This window comes from Marmota marmota, unplaced genomic scaffold (assembly GCF_001458135.2).
Source record: "Marmota marmota marmota unplaced genomic scaffold, marMar, whole genome shotgun sequence".
NCBI classification, from domain to species: Eukaryota; Metazoa; Chordata; class Mammalia; order Rodentia; family Sciuridae; genus Marmota; species Marmota marmota.
Window position 1 is genome coordinate 11,146,533 of NW_026000243.1, and position 19,461 is coordinate 11,165,993.

Sequence of the window (19,461 nt, forward strand, 5' to 3'; positions counted from 1 at the left end):
TGGTGGTCACAGTTCCGTCTACCTTGCAGGCGCGGGGGGAGGGGGCGGATCTGCCTCTCAGCAGGCCGCTGCTCCTCTTCTGCCGGTGGGTCGCAGGCCCGCCTACCTTGCAGGAGTGATTGGAAGCTCTGTTCAGCCGTGGGCCACTGGGCCTTTTCTGCCGGTGGTCACCGTTCCGCCTACCTGGCAGGTGCGGGGGGTGGGGGGCAGCTCTGCCCCTCAGCAGGCCGCTGGGCCTGCTCTGTGGATGGTCACAGTTCTGTCTACCTTGCTGCGCAGGGGGAGGGGGCGGCTCTGCCTCTCAGCAGGCCGCTGCTCCTCTTCTGCCGGTGGGTCGCAGCCAGAATGGCTTTTTTAAAATTGGAAGTATGCATTTGAAGTTCCTCCATGTCCTTTTATGGTTTGATACCTTATTTCTTTTTAGTCTTAATCAATTTCCATTGTTTGAGTTTACTAGTTTATTTATCCATTCTCTCCTTGGAGGACATCTTGGTTGCTTCTAAGTTTTATGGATAATGCTGCATGCCAGTTTTTGTGTAGATGTAAATCTTCAACTCATTTGGGTAAATACCAAAGATTATATTGGTATTGACTTTTTGTACTAAAAAGTCATTGCCAGATCCAAGGTCATATTGATTTTCTCCTGTTATTTTGTAGAATTTTGTATTTTACTTTAGATCTATGTTCTATTTTAAGTTAATTTTTGTGAAGAGTGTATGGTCTCGGTTTGTATTCTTTTATCTTGTATATTAGATGCTCAGTTGTTGAAAAGACTATCCTTTTTTTTTTGGATACTGGTACTGGGGATTGAACCCAGAGTGCTTTATCACTGTACTGCATACTCAGTTCTTTTGTTTTGTTTTTAATGAAGCAACAAATTTCTTTAATTTACAGTAAGCTCATATAAACTGATAAGAAAACCCAGTTCTTTTTATTTTTTTATTTTGAGACAGGTTCTCGCTGAGTTGCCAACACTGATTTCCAACTTGCGATCCTTCTGCTTCAACCTCCATAGGTACTGAGATTTCAGGCTTGTCCCACCACGCCAGTATGGAAAAGATTATCTTTGCTGCATTAATCTATTTATCTGTTTGTGAACGTCTAGAGCGTTCGGGTCCCTGGGTAAGGGTCGCGAGATAACCAGGACACAGGGGATGCAGAGCAAAGGCAGCAATTGCAACTGCATCCTGAAGTTTATTTGCAAGTTCCTTTTATACACTTCTTCTAACAAAGCAAGCAATTCTTCAATAACACTTTACCCACATTGTCCAAATATCATGCCTCAGCGGATACACAGAGCTAGATTCAAATTCTTCCTGTTTGTTTGATAAGTACCCTCCTAAAGTTCTTTGTAGACATTATCTACTCCTCTGAGGATGCATTTGTTTCTTCAGAATGTACTGTTCCCAGGATAAGTATGCAGGAAGCTTCTTCCTCTTGGCCAAACCATGCAGAACTTGTGCCTTGCAATAAGGGGAAGAGAACTTTTCCTCCTCCTAGCTGAGGTTTGCCTCAGCTGACCTAAATCACAGCCACAGCTCTTGCAAAATGTCAGGCCTGAGGGAGCTAAACTCTGCACACTTAAACCCCAACAACTGTTCTTTTACTATAGCTTTGCAGTGAGTCTTGAAGTCATGTAGTGTCCATTTGATCATTTCTAATATGTGGGAAAGCAATTGACTTTCTAAAGCATATTAATTAGCCTTATATTCTGCAACTTTTCATATTATAGTTTCCAGAACTTTCAGTTCAATGACAAGAGGCGGTGGTGGGAGGGAAATCCTTGCCTTGATCCTGATCTTAGTAGGAAAGCTCCATTTTTTTTGCTATTTTCTGAAGAACTTTTAGCATTTGTTTCTTATAGTTTTTTATTGATTCTTTTTGTTATACATGGTATTTACACTTATAAGAACGCTTCTAAGTGTAAATCATTGATTTCAGGTCATATTCTTTTCTAATATGTGTATTCAGTGCATTTCCCTCTTACGCACTGCTTTTTTATATATTACTGCTTTAGATAGATTATATTTTTATTTCATTTACTTCAAAATAGTTTTTAATTTCTCTTGACACTACTTCTTTGACCATGTGTTATTTAGAAATATGCTATTTAATCTCCAAATATTTTGGGATGCTCTAGTTTTTCTGTTACTGATTTCTTGTTTAATCTTCCTACACCTTTAAGAATATATTTTGTCCATCTATTCTTTTATATTTGTCAAGGTATTTTTTGTGACCAAGAATGTGATGTGTCTTGTGAATGTTCCAGGTAAGCTTGAGAAGAATGTATTTTGTGCTGTTGATGGATAAAATATTCTACATATGTAATTCAGTCCATTTAATTGATATCATTTAATTAAACAATATCTTCATTGATTTTCTGTCAGCTGGATATGTCTAATACTGATGGAAGATATTTAAATATCCAAATATAATATTGGATATACCAATTTCTGTTTGCAATTCTAAATGCCTTATGTATTTTTATGCTCTGTAGGCATATATACATTAAGGAGTAAAGCTTTTTGGAGACTTGATTGTGTTGTCATTTTCAGAAGAACTTTTAGCATTTGTTTCTTATAGTTTTTTATTGATTATTTTTGTTATACATGATAGTAGAATCCATTTTGATATAATTATAGAAGCATGGAACATATCATATTCTTTTTAGGACTCCATTTTTGTGGATATACATGATGGTGAGATTCACTGTGATGTAATTCATATATGTACATAGGAAAATTATTTCGAATTCATTCCACTATCTTCCCTTTTCCTGTCCCCCTCTCTTCCTTTTATTCCCTTTTGTCTAATATACTGAACTTCTACCCCCCCACCACTTATTATGGGTTAGCTTCCACATATCAGAGAAAACATTTGACCTTTTTTTTTTTTTGGAATTGACTTATTTCATTTAGCATGATGGTCTCCAGATCCATCCCTTTACTGGCAAATGTTATAAAGTCATTCTTCTTAATTCCTGAGTAATACTCCATTGTGTATATAGACCACATTTTCTTTATTTATTCATCTGCTAAGGGTAGCTGAGTTGGTTCCATAGCTTAGCTATTATGAATCGTGCTGCTGTAAACATTGATGTAGCTACGTCACCGTAGTATGCTGATTTTAAATTCTTTGGATATATACTGAGAAGTGAGATAGCTGGGTCAAATGAGGGTTCCATTTTTTGAGGAATCTCCATACTGCTTTCATAGTGATTGTAGTAATTTGCCATCCCACCAACAATGTATACCTTTCCCCCCGCATTCTCACTAACATTTATTGTTACTTATATTCTTTTTTTGTTTTATTTGTTCTTTTTAGTTATCCATGATAGTAGAATTCATTTTGATATAATTATACAAGCATGGAATATATCTTATTCTAATTAGGATCCTATTATTATGAATCTATATGATGGTGAGATTCACTATGGTGTATTCATATATGTACATAGGAAAATTATGTCTATTCATTCCACTGTCTGCTGGGAGCCATTAGCCAAGTAGGTATGACAATTTCCTTGCCAGCGTACCCCATGTTGCTGACATTTTGCAGTGACATTGAATATAGGTGACCTTGCTCAAGGACCAGGGCGGATTAGGGTGTTCCCGATTTAAGATAATCGAGTTTAGGGCGTTCCCAGTTTAGGTTCCAGGTTTAAGGTTTAAGATTATTCCTGCTGGGAACAGGGTATATCCTGCTGCCTGAGTTCCCCTTGAGTTCTCACAGGATTCAGACAGTATTTTTTGGGAGATAGAAGCCTAGTGGATGTGGATTTGGGCAGAGAACGTGGATTTCCCCAGAATGTGATTGTAGACGGCTGGTGTGAGTTCGGGAATAAAGAGTTGCTGTTTGAATCTACAAGCTGTGTGGTGGCTCGTGATTGTGTGCCCAGCCAGACTTCGGCATTCTTTCCTTTTTTGTACTCTTCTCCCTTCCCTGCATTTCCCTTTGTTTAATCTACTGAATAACTATGATTCCCCCAACATTATTGTTACTTGTATTTGTGATATTTGCCATTCTGACTGGAGTTAGATGAGATATCAGTGTAGCTTTAATTTACAATTTTTTAGAGATGTTGAACATTTTTTTCATATATTTTTGACTATTTCTATTTTTGAGAAGGGTCTGTTCAGTACCTTCGTCTGTTTAATTGATTGGGTTATTGGGTGTGTGTGTGTGTGTGTGTTTGTGTGTGTGTGTGTGTTAAGTTTTTTGAGTTCTTCTCTAACTCCATCTATTTACCTGCAAATGCCATGATTTTGTTCTTTTTTAATGCTGAGTAAAATTCCATTGTATATATATGCCACATTTTTAATCCATTCATCCACTGAAGGACATCTAGTTTGGCTCCACAGTTTAGCTATTGTGAATTGTGCTGCTGTAAACATTGATGTGGCTGTGTCCCTGTAGTATGCTATTTTTAAGTCCTATTGGTATAGACTGAGGAGAGGGATAGCTGGGTCAAATGGTGGTTCCATTCCCAATTTTCCAAGAAATCTCCATACTGCTTTCCATATTGGCTGCACCAATTTGCAGTCCCACCAGCAGTGTATGAGTATATAAGGCTGATGAGCTTTTTAAAAGAACAGTTTTTGCAAGGCAGGTTTACTATCTACCAATTTTCTCCATTTTTTTGTTTCATTTTTTTTCTTATTTTGATTTTGACCCTAGAAAGTCTTTATTTCTTCTTAACTTTTTAAAAAAAATATTTATTCTTAAGTTTTAGGTGGACACAATATCTTTATTTTACATTTACGTGGTGCTAAGGATTGAACCCAGTGCCTCATGCATGCTAGGCGAGCACTCTACCACTGAGCCACAACCCCAGCCCCTCTTCTTAACTTTTAAAGGATATTTTATTGGATACAGGCTTTTCATTTGATAGGATTATTTTTCTTTCAAATCTTTAAATATTATTCAGTCTGTTTTTTCTTGTTTGCTTGTTCATGAAGAAAAGTCTGATGTAATTATGATGTCTCTTAAGTAAGATACATTTTCCTCTGGCTTCTCTCCTTTGTTTGATTTTCTAAAGTTTATATTTGTTATGCCTAGATACAGATTTTTGAGGGGAGTACTGGTGATCAAACTCAGGGTCTTATTTCAGCTAGAAATGTTCTCTACCACGAGGCTATACCCCTAGTACTGATTAGATTTTTCATATTGTTTTTTGATGTTCTCTATGCTTGATGTCTACATTAATTTTGAAAAATTCTTGACCACTATTACTTCAAACATTTTTCTTTTTTTAAATAAGCTTCACACATCATCTTTGATTATGCCTCTTATTTTTCTTTTAATCTCAACCAATGCCCCTCTTTATTTTCCTCCCCTGCTGGCATTGACTTGTTCATAAACTAGGACTTTTTTCCCTGTGAGGTATCTCATACTATATCTGTTTCATTTTGGTATTGTTTATTTAATTTGTTTTTCTGATCCCTGGATCTTCTTAAATAGAAGTTAGCTACTTTGGCTTGATTATATTTACAGTCAACATGTTTTGCCAAAAAATACATATATATGCATATGTACGTTTATATAACTTCATGGTTTACAAATTATGTCTATTCCTAGTGATGTTTAAATTTATCAATGGGTTCAGATGACAGTAGTCTAATCTTTTCTTTGTAAATCTTTCCATCCACCTTTAATCCATTCTTGTTTACCTCTTTTCAAATCACTTGTTTCCTTAGGGAGGGTTTCAAAGTGATTTGTCATTTTGTCATTCTTTTTCTATTAATGATCTGGATTCTTCTCTAATAATTGTTTCCTTAAGCTATCAGAATTATTGTCTACTCTTAAATACAGGTCTCTGCACAGAATGCTTAACTCTCTATTTTTTTTAAATGAATCTTTCTTTTTTTGTAGATGGACACAACACAATGCCTTTATTTTTATGTGGTGCTGAGAGTAGAACCCGGGTCCCACCCATCCTAGGCGAGCACTCTACCACTGAGCCACAATTCCAGCCCCTTAACTCTATATTTTTAATTGCTAATTTCTTTAAAATAATTTTGATAATTTACATATTTTTTCAATATTTGACCTCTTTATTCATATTTAAGTATTCTTTAAAGTTTTTCTATTAGTTACATTCCTTTTTTAAATTCCTTCTATGGCTTTGTTCCCTTTTGATTAATTTCTCTGTAATTTTGTGTATCATAATTGTTTGTTTGTTTGTTTCTTTTTCCCACTGTGTAACCCGCTTCAGTGCCAGCAGCCTACAGGCAGAGGCCAGGCAGTGGTTCAGAGCCACAGTTTTCTCTGGCATGAGGCACTATGAGAAACCATAATCGTTTTTAAAAAGCATATTCTTTAAAAATAAATTCTATGCTGGATGTGGTTGCACATGTCTATTGTCCCACTTACTTGGGATTTGGGAGGTTGAGATGGGAGGATCACCTAAATCCAGGCATTTATTTATTTTTATGTGGGGCTGAGGATCGAACCCAGGGCCTCACATCTGTGAGGCAGGTGCTCTACCACTGAGCCACCACCCCAGCCCCTGATTGTTTTCTTTTATCCCATTGTAGATGCAGATTTAAATATTTGAGGTATTTTTGTGAGCATTTAAAAAAAGAAATTTGTGGGTGTATCCAGAAAACATTACATACACTCTTTTATTATCTGAAATCCAGAATCATGGCAACATATTGGCTGCTTGGATCATTGCTGGGAATTAGAGGAAGAAAGTCTTACAGATAATACATAGTACACACATAGAAATTTGTTTACTGAAACCTTCAACTTCTTTTATGGTAGAGATAACTTAAGCGCTGGAGGAATTAAAACTGGAGGAATCAGTATGGAATCAGGTCAAGTAAACGTTTCTCTCTTTTTTTTTTTCCCCCTATTTCAGGCATGTTCCCTGGAACCTTCACGAGCCCAAAATAGGCGAATTTCATTTCACTGGAAACCTGGACGTGATGTATGTGTTCATGTTTTAATTGCCCAATTCTGTGGCTTAGAGACAGGGGTTTGGTTTTGGGAATCAGATGTAATAAAAGGGGACACCTGATTTTCTACTTTTAAAACTATCAGAGAGCTCTGATAATTATTGTTTCCTGGATGGAAAACCTCTTAAGCAGGGAGTCTGTCCCAGTGAACCATAGATCTTAGTGTCACAGTGTGGTTTAGAAATTGTTCATCCAGTATTCTACAGTGTTAATCTATCATATAGAACCTGCTCTGGTACTTAATAATAGGAGATTTCTAGACTATAGTTTATAGGACTTCTAAGATATGACAGAAGTAGAGTAACTGTTTATTCAAAAATATGTGTATCTGCAACAATTTGACATTATCTTTGGTGCTGGAAATGGATAGACAGCACTGTGCTTTGAAGAATAAAGATTCTCCTTTTTTTTTTTTTTTGGTGCTGGGGATTGAACCCAGGGACTTATGCATGCAAGGCAAGCACTCTACCAACTGAGCTATATCCCCAGCCCGTGGTATAAAGGTGTATTAAGAATTGTAATGCAAAAGAAAAAAAAATAAATCAATAGGAGAGCTCATGTATAATGGCATAATTTGGTGTGAACATACTTTATATACAGAGTTACGAAAAATTGTGCTATGAATGGATAATTATGAATGTAATGCATTCCACTATTGTCATGTATGAAAGAAATAAATTAAAAAAATAAACTGCAAGAATCCTAAAAACAGACAAATAAAAAAGAATAAAGATTCTCTGCCAAAAACAGGCAAATACAACATACCAAGGATATACAGACCAAACTATGGAAACAAATCAGGAAAGATAATGTGAACATACAGCTGAGGAAAGTTTCAAATTTGAACAAGAGTTAACTAGAAGGGGCTGGATGGTATTTCAGGTGGAGTGTATATCACCTAAGGTGATGTCAGATGCTAAAAAAGGTAAGCCTTATATTCCATTGACAATAAATATTTTTATTCAAGTAGAATTTGAAGTAGATATTTCTGATGTACATATATATCTCAGTTCGAGTTAATAATTTGAGGGTTTCAGGGTCCTTTCTATCTTATGCTGTCATAATCTTTCATACATAACTTCCAAACCACTGAACTCTTCTGCCTCCAGCTAGCAAGTTGAATAAACAACACAAAGAATCTCCTTCAGAAGTTGCAAGAGATTGCTTCTGTTCACACCTTATGGGCTGGAAATCAATCACATGGCCCCATCTAGTGCTTGATGGCTTAGAAGTGTAGTTGAACTGCATGTCAGAGAAGAAAAAGGAATAGATTTTCTGGTTAACTTTCTGCCACACATCTTATTTATTTTTTATTTGTTCTAATTAGTTATACATAACAGTAGAATGCATTTTGACACACCATACATAAATGGAGTATAAATTCATATATGTCTGGTTGTACATGATGTAGGTCATGTAATCATATATGAACATGTCCAATTCATTTCTACCCCCATTCTCCCTCCCCTCCCATCACTCCCCTCTGTCTATTCCAAAATACCACTATTCTACCCCTACGCATATTGTGTATTAGCATCTGCATATCAAAGAAAACATTTGGCCTTTGGTTCTTTGGGATTGGCATATTTCACTTAGCATGATATTTGCCAGTTCCATCCATTTACTGGCAAATGCCATAATTTCATTTTTCTTTAAAGCTAAGTATTATTCCATTGTGTATGTATATCACAATTTCTTTATCCATTCATCTGTTGAAGGGCACCTAGTTTCATCCCATAGTTCAGCTATTGTGAATTGTGCTGCTGTAAACAGTGATGTTGCTAAGTCACTGTAGTATGCTGATTTTAAGTCCTTTGGGTATAATCCTAGGAGAGTGATGACTGGGTCAAATGGTGGTTTCATTCCAAGTTTTCTTAGGAATCTCCATAGTGGTTGCACCAATTTGAAGACCCACCAGGAATGTTTGAGTGTACCTTTTCCCCCACATCCTGCTACCATTTATTGTTGCTTGTATTCTTGATGACTGCTTTTCTGACTGGAGTGAGATGGAATCTCAGTGTAATTTTGATTTGCATTTCTCTAATTGCTAGAGATGTTGGAACATTTTTTTCATATATTTGTTGATCAATTGAATTTCTTCTTCTATGAAGTGTCTGTTCAGTTCCTTTTTCCATTTTATTAATTGGGTTATTTGTGGGGTATTTTTGCCATTAAGTTTATTGAGTTCTTTATATATCGTGGAGATTAATATACTATTTGAGGTGCACCACATCTTATTTCCTGGGATCTGCAAGTAATGCTCTTCTACTACTTTTAAGTGGAGATACTGTCAAAAAGTAAAGCTGGAGATTTAGCAATATTCAGATCTTGGCCTTATATACCATGCTACAGATTTTGGGACCCATTCTAAGAGCACTGGGGAGTCACTTGAGGAATTTGATTTGGGAAACTTGTGTTTACATTTAGAAAGATCATTCTACAAGGTGTGTGTGTGTGTGTGTGTGTGTTTTGCTGGGGATGGAACTTGGGGTTTCATGCATGCTGTGCAAATGTAGTCCTATTTAACTATGTCCCCAAACCCTGGCAATATTTTTAAGTGGCAACATAACAGAGAAATTAAAATTTCATTTCTGGAGATTCTCTGCCTGAATTTTAATTTTAGTTTTCCCATTTACCAAAATTGTACCTTGAGAAAGTTCTAACCATTAAAGTCTGTATTTTCTTTTCTTTTTTTTTTTAAAGAGAGAGAGAGAGAGAGAGAGAGAGAGAGAGAATTTTAATATCTATTTTTTAGTTTTCGGCGGACACAACATCTTTGTTTGAATGTGGTGCTGAGGATCGAACCCGGGCCGCACGCATGCCAGGCGAGCGCGCTACCGCTTGAGCCACATCCCCAGCCCTAAAGTCTGCATTTTCTTAACTGTAAAAATAGAGAACACACTGATACCTATCTTATACCATTATCCAAAATAGTATAAAACTTAAATTGAGCAGTAGTGCCTGATGCCAATACAACATAAATATTAGTCCTATTGTTCATGGTGACACTGTATTGATAGTAATTGGAGAATGTCTGAACGATAATAAGAACCAAGAAAGTAAATCAATCAATCATTCTAATAACCCAGGTGCAAAATGAGCCAATCTGATTGCAGTAGGATATAGAGGAAGGATAAACATGATTTTGTTCCTGACACAGTAGGAGGTGAGGAAGAATGAGGTGAAAACATGATTTGTAAATTTCTGCCCTAAGTCGTTTCCTGGATGGTGGTGCCATTCAAAGTGCAAGGCAGTTAGTGGATTTGCTTGGGAATACTGGAGTTGTTTAGGAATTCTGGGCTTTCACTTTAATACTCTTCTCTCCAGTGCCTTGACAGAGCCTATTTCTAACTGAGTGTTGATCTCCTCCAGAATGTCTTCTGTAAGGACTTTTGTGGGCCAGGCTGGGAGTTTCATTCATTCCAACCTCAGAAGAATTCAAAGAGAAAGAAACAACAGGTTTACTGATCTCAGCATTCAATGTGAAGTTATTGTTATTGCTTTGTTTTCTAGGGCTTTTATAACCACAGCTTCAGAGGTGGGACTCTGGGTCATTCTGTGTCCAGGACCCTACATTGGTAGTGACTTAGATCTTGGAGGCTTGCCCAGGTAAGTTGTGATCTAAGGGTGACTGCACATGCCCCATAAGCACATTCAAATGGAACTTAGAGCAAAGTGTTTTGCTTTGTTTTCTATGTACTTTTTTTTTATATGCACTATTTTGTCCATAGTGAATGAACCATAAAGTATTTGGGACTATATAGTATTTTAAAATAAACCTCTATCTCTACAATGCAGATGGGGTAGAGTTCATATTTATTCTTAAAATAAACTAATGGCTACCCTTAAGCAATATCTTCATGAGTTCTAGGGTTTGTGGTAGCAATACAAATATCAAGGCCAATATCCCTTTTTAAAGAGGAGTTTTATTGTTATTGTTTTGTTTCAGGTCTTTTTTTTATTGTAGTAAAATATACATAATAAGAAATCTTCCATTTTAACCACTTAAAAGGATTCATTTCCATGATATCAACTACATTCAAAATGTTGAATATCACTACCATTATCTAGTTCCAGAACGTTTCATCCCTCCAAAAGAAAACCCTGTACCTCAATCCCTCCCCATTTTTTCTCCTCTTCAATTACAATGGCAACCAATATTCTACCCTTTGACTCTACAGATTTGCCCATTCTGGATATTTCATGTAATTGGAATTAGACAATATGTGGCCTTTGTGTCTTTTTTTCACTTCACATAATGTTTTCAAGGTTTATTCACCTTGTAGCATGTGTTAGTACTTCATGCCTTTTTATAGTCTGGTAATTTCCAGTAATGAGGTTCCCCTGCTACCAGCTTCAAAATAGCTTTATAAAAAATCTCATTCTAGACTAGAATTTGTCAAACTCTTCCAGATTGTAAATATTTTAGACTTTATGGGCCATATGCAGTCTCTATTGCAACCATTCAATTCTGCTGATGTAGCACAAAAGTTCCTGTGGCAATATATAAATTATTGGCTATGATGTTCTGCCAATAAAACTTTATTTACAGAAACAACATGTCTGATTTGGCCTTTGGGCTGTAGTTGGGTGAGCTCTGCTCTAGATCATTGTTACATACCTCACCCTTGCATTTTGAGGAAAGACTATGGATAACCTTTATCAGCTGTTTGTAGCTGGTACCCATTGCTCTTTCTTGAAGCTGGATTAAACCTTCACAAGTACAATTGTGTATTTGCAAATGTAGGCTTTCTGTGTTTTCAACCTTCTACACTTGAACATTTCTTAATTTTGTCTCCCATTCCAAGTCTGAGTCTCCCTTTTTTGATCTTAGCTGGTTACTCAAGGATCCAAAAATGAAGCTGCGGACAACTTACAAGGGCTTCATTAAAGCAGTGAATTTATATTTTGATCATCTGATTTCCAGGCTGTTGCCATTGCAGGTAAAACCCAATCATCCATTTATGCAACTATGGAAAGTAATCACCTGTGTTGATTTCTTGAGGGCTTACCACTTTCTATGCACTCTGAAGCAGGAAGAATATTATTTGCTAACAGGATAGTTACATAGTTATTTCTATGCATGTGCTCTGTAAACTCAAAAAAATATAGTCTTTTTTCTACCATTAGAATCACTCTCAAATTCTCATCTTCTTGACCTTTAGTATAACCGGGGAGGCCCCATCATTGCTATGCAAGTTGAGAATGAATATGGTTCATATTATCTGGATAAAAAGTACATGCCATATGTCAAAAAGGTAAGTGCTTCTTTAAGTTTTCTCTGTATTTACATACTTCTCTTCTCACTAACAAAATGAGAACACCAAATAAAAAGTTTGTAGAGCCAACATATCCTGAGTACTTGTAGGCTTGCAGGAACCATGGGATATGAAAGTGAAGATTCAGTTTCATTTTTCCATGCATTTACATTCTAGAGTAAGGACTGAACACACAATGCTAATGTAAAGCGAAAAGTGATGTTAAGATATATTTTCTGTGGGTATTTCCGCTCTCTTTTAGTTGATGTTTACATAATGCATACTTTCAACTTTTCTGTATCCATTTGTTTAAGGTACATGTCTTATAAGTAATATATAATTGGAATTTGTTTTTGTTAATTTATTATGAAAATTCTTGCCTTGTAGATGAGGTTATTTGATTTGTTTACATTCAATATAATTGCTGATGTATTTTATTTAAATTTACCATCTTATTATTTTTCTGTTTGTCTTATCGTTTTTGAGGTCCCTTTCTTTTTTTTCTTTTGTTCTTTTGGATTGATTATTTTTTATTATTATGTTTTCTCCTCTCCTAGCTTTCTCTGCATTTTTTCACTGTTCTTTTAATATTTTCCATACAGTGTTAAGTTTCTACTCTTGAATTATTACCATCTAAGTTAATATGTTTGCCAATTCCAGGGAAAAATCAACTTAGAACAGTTTGATTATATTTTACTCCATTTTACCTTAGGTATTATTGTTATCATTTGTTTTAATGCTATGTATACTTTTTACCCACAGATATTGTTATTACTTGTATTATATAGAGTTAATGATTACTTAGATTTACTCAGATATTTTTTGTTTCTTCCCCTCTATCTCTGTAAGTATGAGTTTTCATCTCATAATTTCCTCTGCTTTTAGTATTTTCTTTGTTGCAGGTGTGCTCATAACAAACTCCTTTACCTTTGTTTGTTTGAAATATATCTAGTTTGCCATTATTATTTTGTTTTTTCTTTTTTGGTGCTGAGATAGAACCCATTGGCATTTTACCACTGGGCTATTCCAAGCCCCAACCCCTTTTTTAAAATCTTGAGAAAGGGTCTAAGTTGCTTAGGGCCTCACTAAGTTGCTGAGGTTGGTCTCAAACTTGCAGTCCTCCTGCCTCAGCCTCATGAATCACTGGGATTAGAGGCATGAGCTATCATGCCTGGGTTAACATTATTTTTGAAGAATTTTTTTTGCTGTATATAAAGTCCTAGATTGGTAGTTATTTTCCTTGTAGGTTTTTCTAGCATCCAATATGGCTCTCATTTTTTCCTTTGAGGATAAAGTTTTTTTTTTTTTTTGGTTGTTGTTTTGTTTGTTTGTTTTATTCTGGCTGTTCCTAATCCTTTTCTCCCCACAACAAAATATTAAGATTGCCTAGGTGTAATTTTCTTACTAGTTTATCCAGTCTGCATATTTTTTACTCTTCAATTTGTGGATTGAAGTCTTTATCAGTTTTGGAAAATTCTCAAATGTATATGCTGCTTTTCTTCTCAGGTTGTGTATTATGTATTTCAAATACATAAATGTTAGATGTTTTCATCATGTATCACATATTTATCATTCTGTTTAGATTTTTCTCTAAGCCATCTTCTAATTCATTAATTTTCTCTTTGGCTTTGTCTAAGTTAATGTCAAATTCATTCTATTAAGTTTGACTTCAGATAGTTTGACTTTTGTTTCTAAAATTTTTATTTAATTCTTTTCGTTAATCAATGTTTGTAGTAAATCAGCAAAGCTTTAATAATATTATTTTTGTGTAATTTTTTTAAACTACAGGCATGGGATGAAGGGAAAAAAATTCTACAAATATTTAATGTATCTTGATGGTCATGGTATAGCACTGAGTAAAGTTAGGTGGGTTCTTTGTCTTATGGATTTGAAGAATGAAATCCATGGACACAGGGTGAGAGCAAAGTAATAATATTTATAAAAGTAAAAGAAAGAAGGCAGAACTCCCAAAGGAGGAGGGGGTCCCAAAAGCAGGGTTACCAATGGGTGTCTGTTGTCTTGGGGTTTGTATAAATCTACAGCTAGCCCTGACCTAATCCTAAGTATGGCACTCAGAGACCAAGAGCTTTTCAACCTTTCATCCAGTCAGGTTACCATGCCTTTTGGGGGGAGGGTATCTGGGAACTAGGCAAGAGATGTCTCACTATCAGTTAGTTTTTCTGGTTACACAGGAATTGGCCTGACCTTGATGAGGCTTAACTTCTTATGTCTGTAGCCTCTTAGCCCTGCTACACAGAAACTTGATCTTGGAGGGGCCCAAGTTTCCTATCTGTCTGTTTTAATTCTATCCCACCTCATTCCCCATTCTGATGAGGTGATCCTAACTGCTTTTGAGGAAGAAGGGCAATGACAACTTTAGGAGTATTGATGGGAATAGCAATTAGGATCCCTCTATAGAGGTCTAATGGGCCCCTACAGAAGTCAGGTAGTACCTCAATGGCAGTTTTTGTTTCCATGACCATCTGGAGTTTAATGAACTCTGTGGGTACCTTACACATCAGGGCAGTCCAGAGGTCCTTGATGGTGGTTGGTGGGTGATTGGAATAGGTATACATAGGTCAGGGTTCATGCAAGAAGAACAATAAACAAGACAGTAAAGTATTATTATCTGTAAACAATTAACATAGAAACAATCAGTGTTATAAGCCAGTCTCTGAAGACTATGAAGACAGTACTTATTAGAGTTTAATATGTGGTTTATATACCTTTGATTTGTGACCATTAGACCATTCAAGGCTTTAGAAACATTAGCAGTGTTGCTGGAAACATGTATACAACATTTAGTTTTTATAGTGGCACAGATGTCCCCTTGAGCTGTGGAATGCCATTTCTGTAAAACAGATTTCTGTAAAACAGCTTTCTCATTGTTGTTACCTCTGTGTTGGTAGAAGAGTCCCTGTGTCAATTACAACTCTCTTGGTAAAGTTAGGGCTTTCATGTGCCACATTATATCCTTTAGACCAATCTGAGGGATAAATATCAAGGTTAGATAATCATTCCAGTGAAAAACAGAGTTTACCTGTGTAGGAGTTCAGGAAAATTCTTAGGTCTCAAATTGACTCATTACAAGCCTGTGACTCTAGTAGCATCTTTTGTGATAGTTGTCAGGTGCTCTTGTACAAGAATCCTTTCTTTATAACCTACTAGTTTTACTTGTTTTGGAGAGGACTGACACAAGTGTATATCTCAAGTTACATTAAAAAAATCCATTATCTTTTTTTTTTTTAATGTCCATGTATGACTATACTTTGGTTAGTTTCCTGCCAGGTGTTTAAGACAAAGTTGGTCAAAAAATTGACCTTTTTCCTATCTGCTATTAAAAATCATCTGAGATTTTGTCATGGATCACTGTTAGGAACTTGTGAGAAGCCTCTTGGCTCCTTTATCTTTCTTCTACCAGTCATGCTATCTGCCAGGATGGCAGTCTTGCCAACTACATGTGGCTTCCCTTGAAACTTCAGGGACATTTACCTTTCCAGTGACTTTCCTCTTTGCAGAATGTGCATTGGTTGGCTTTTTGTTCTCTAGGGTCTTCACAATCCCCTGATCAAGAGGTCAGGTGACTCACTGGAGTTGCAGGGACCTTAAAGAAGTCCTGTTGTTCCCTGAGTTCTGGATGATCTTAGGGGGCAAAGGTCAAAATATTGGCTACTTTTTCCTTGGCCCTTTTACTTAGAGACTTTTGTCTCTAAGTTTGGATTTTAAACATCTAGTAGTCCACTTTTGCCATTCTTGAAATTGGAGTAATAGGTTGTAACTTTAATGTTTATAATTTTACAGTTATTCCTTTTGTTTAACTAGGGTATCAGTTTTATAGTTACTCCTTTTGTTTAATTATGGTTAATATCAGTACTGGAAGTCAGCATTATATTCTCTCGTCCTAGAGGTAATGCTTTATTATCTCAACTCAGGATATTCTGATAGAAGTAGTACTTCTGTAAAACACTAAGAGGTAATAGTTATAAAGTAAAATTAGCAAGAACTTGATTTGTAAACCCAATAGACACAAGAAGTTATCTTGATAGGTAATGTTATAAAAAAAAAATTGGCCTTTGCTTTCTCCCTGATGTCTATCCAGTAATGAAGACAAGGTTTTGAGAAAAAGGAAAAAGAAGTTTTGTTTCTTTGTTAGCAAAGGAGAAATATAGATGACTAATTACCTGGGGAACAATGGTTCTTTATAAAAAGGTGATTTAATGGCTACATTTCAGTTGCCCCCCTCTTTAGGGTCATAATTTATTTGCAGCTTTGAGAGCTATTTTTTTTTTAGATTTTTTTGGCAACACTGAATTATTTCTTTCCTCTGGTATGTGAGCCCAGGGATAGACAACTCAGCCCAGAATGAAAAGAAATGTAATCTCCCTTCCCCCAATGTTAGGGAGGGGAAGATGGAGAAAAGAAAAAATTGTGTCAGTTTTAAAATAAGATGCAGAGCAGCAAGGTCTACACTCAGAGCATGAAGTAGACTCTGTTATAATGAGAGCAGATCAATGATTTAAGGAATGTTGTTGTTTTTAAACGTGAAGAACTAGATTTTATTCTCTATCAAAATATTAGAAGTTGACCATAGGTAAAAAATGCTTAAATAATTTTGACTGTGATTATAGCCAAATTAATTGCCCACAAATTTTTTGAGATTTACTTTTCACAAACCATTTGTAACTTAATTAGATACTCTATAATTTCTTTTATCCTTAGTTTTGTCTTTTATTTCAAAAGGACTTTAAGACAAAAATATTATAACTAGGACAAAATATTATTCTACTCTACAAGATACTTTCTCTTTCAGAAACATTTATTTTTACCTATTATTTTTTCTTAAGATATATTTTCATATTTATAATGTTCTTGTAACTTTCCTAGTTGCTGACCTTTTAAAGTATACATTCTGAAACAATCTATGAAATTTCTGAATTTAGACAATAATAAGATGAAATACTTTATGCTTTTCTTATAGTTTTTTCATCAAAACACAACTTGGTTTCTTTTTGTTCCTTGCATGTAGAACAACACATGTAAGTATAATTCTCTTAGTCACCTTGTTTTTTAGTGAAGACCCAAAAATTTATAAAATGTATTTAATAGACCCATATATATGTTGTCTTACAGATTTTAAGAAGCCAAGAATACTTGGATTTATATTTAGCAGTTGATGTTTAGTATTTTAACCTTGCAAATTAATCAGATGTCTCTTCTAACAAACACATTTATAAAGATTAAACCCATTGTGTTAAGTCTAATTTACCCATTTTAGTTATTAACTTTGGGTTACCCTTGAAAACCAAAATATCAGACAAGTCTACTTAATGTTTTAATCATCTTTTTCCTGTTGAAGAAAAACCCTGGAAGCAATGAACATTGCACCTTAAACAGTTTATAAAAACCAACACTCTATGTGTCAGGAATTTAAAACAGTCTTTAGTATTATCTATTTAACCAGTTTAAGTCATGTAAAATAAAAGGAATTTAGTTCTATTTATTTATATTTATGAGTGTTCATTTATCTACATGCCAATTTTTGTACCATGCACATGATAATATAGACACAAGCACATGTGTCAACACAACATATAAACACAGGTGTGCACATATTCATAAAATAGACAGGAAACAAAGATTGTATAGCTTTGAACCAGGTATTAGATCCCCCACAGATAGAAGATAAAATACCTACAGATTTTTCTTACACACACTGTAAGATTTAACTCTTAAGAAATTAAAATAGAGCTTGTCAGAAATTTTTAAAGTACGACTTGGACATGGGAATAGCCTTACATTTGGGAGATGTTAGAAATAAAATCTGTTATCCATGGGGATGCTGAAATCAAAGGTTCAGGTGGCCACTTGTCCTCCACAGGGACAGATCCACTTCCAACATAACCACTGTTTATTTTCCCTCCTTTGAGCTCTTCACAGGAGACATTCTCTTTCCCTTTCTATTGTATTTGAAAGTTAACCCTTGGATAACGGCCTCTGAATAAAAACAACAGGAAAAAAATAGAAGCTAGAAACTCAGGTTAGACCAAACAAAACTAATTGGTGCAGGACTGAAGGTGAATTCATAAGAAAAGCCTTGAGCTCAGCAATAGACAGAGTCTTTGAGAAAATGGCATAGCCGTAATTACTCTAGTAAAGAGCAAATAGAACATCTTTATCGAATCAGAGTGCACTTTTGGATCAGATTAGAGTCAGCTCAGATACTTAAAGTGGGAGCCTATGAAGTGCTAAGGAAGAGATTTTCAAGAAAAAAAATTTTTTTTTTTCTCGAGAGAAGAGAAAACCATGTAGCAATTAAGGCATTTTTTGACATTCCTGGGCCTGTTTTGTCAGCATCCTGAAGTTGAATTCCTATGATTTGGGGCAGTGCCTGCTAAGTTGTTCCTGAAGCAGAATGTGGACTTTTTAGGCATCCTCAAGAGTTCTGGGGCCTGGTGCAGCTGGACTTTTCAGATTCCCTTCCTATTTCTTTCTTTCTCTAGCATTTAAAGAAGGACTTGGAAAAGGGCAGAATCCCAGAGCATAACAAAAGAGAAAACAGTCTTTTCTGTCCCATAACAGCTTGGATTTGAAATTGACACTTTTGATTTGTTTTATTTTGTTTTGTTTTTGGTCTCACATCAGTTTGGGCACTTGCTCATGCAGCTTACATTCCAGAGAGATATTAGGCAGGCAGCTAAGGAACAGAGAAAGCAGTCATTTTGAGCATGAAAGGCAAAAAAAAACCTTATACATAGGGCACTTTTGACATTTCCCCCTTTTTGTAAAACAAATCCACCTGTAATATGGTATTACAGTTTATGTTTCTCTCCAGCGGCTGTTTTTCCCATCCCCTAGTTGGTAACTAGGCCAGGCTTGGGTGCTGAAAAATGTCAGGTGTTTTATTTTTCAATGTCTGAAAATCAAATTGACCTAAATTTTTCAAAACAAGTATCACCTGGTATTTTTTTTTTACTTCTCTTCTATGAGTGGCTGAGGAAAAGGTTGAAGCCTACTGAGTTATATGTTCTGACCGATGTGGCTTAAAATACTTTGAGGGAGTATTTCACATCTTTAAGGACAAAAAAGGAGAACAAAGCATCCTCTGCGATCTTTGTTTCAGCTGTGCCCAGGGCATCCTCTGGTATCTTCCTTGTCTATGGGAAGCCATAAAAAATTTTATCTGCCCTTACAGGTGTGACTTGTAACTGTGAAATCATGACACCCTTAGATGAGCTACTTGTCTT

General features: G+C 35.6%; 1 protein-coding gene and 1 pseudogene across 5 annotated transcripts in view; one reads left to right on the forward strand and one right to left on the reverse strand.

The window, feature by feature from the left end:
- LOC107153527 (beta-galactosidase-1-like protein 2) overlaps window positions 1-19,461 on the forward strand; it is an 85,117-nt gene that overhangs the window by 37,614 nt on the left and 28,042 nt on the right. For all 5 annotated transcript variants that reach the window (XR_007344694.1, XR_001504925.2, XR_007344695.1 and 2 more), the window contains exons 4-7: window positions 6,863-6,931; window positions 10,473-10,568; window positions 11,794-11,902; window positions 12,125-12,217. Coding sequence is in view for 2 of the 5 variants with exons in the window: in XM_015499079.2 (XP_015354565.1) it covers window positions 6,863-6,931; window positions 10,473-10,568; window positions 11,794-11,902; window positions 12,125-12,217 (367 nt within the window). In the remaining 3 variants the exon portion in view is untranslated. The remainder of the gene's footprint in view (window positions 1-6,862; window positions 6,932-10,472; window positions 10,569-11,793; window positions 11,903-12,124; window positions 12,218-19,461) is intronic.
- Window positions 6,195-6,337, reverse strand: LOC125614053 (annotated as a pseudogene).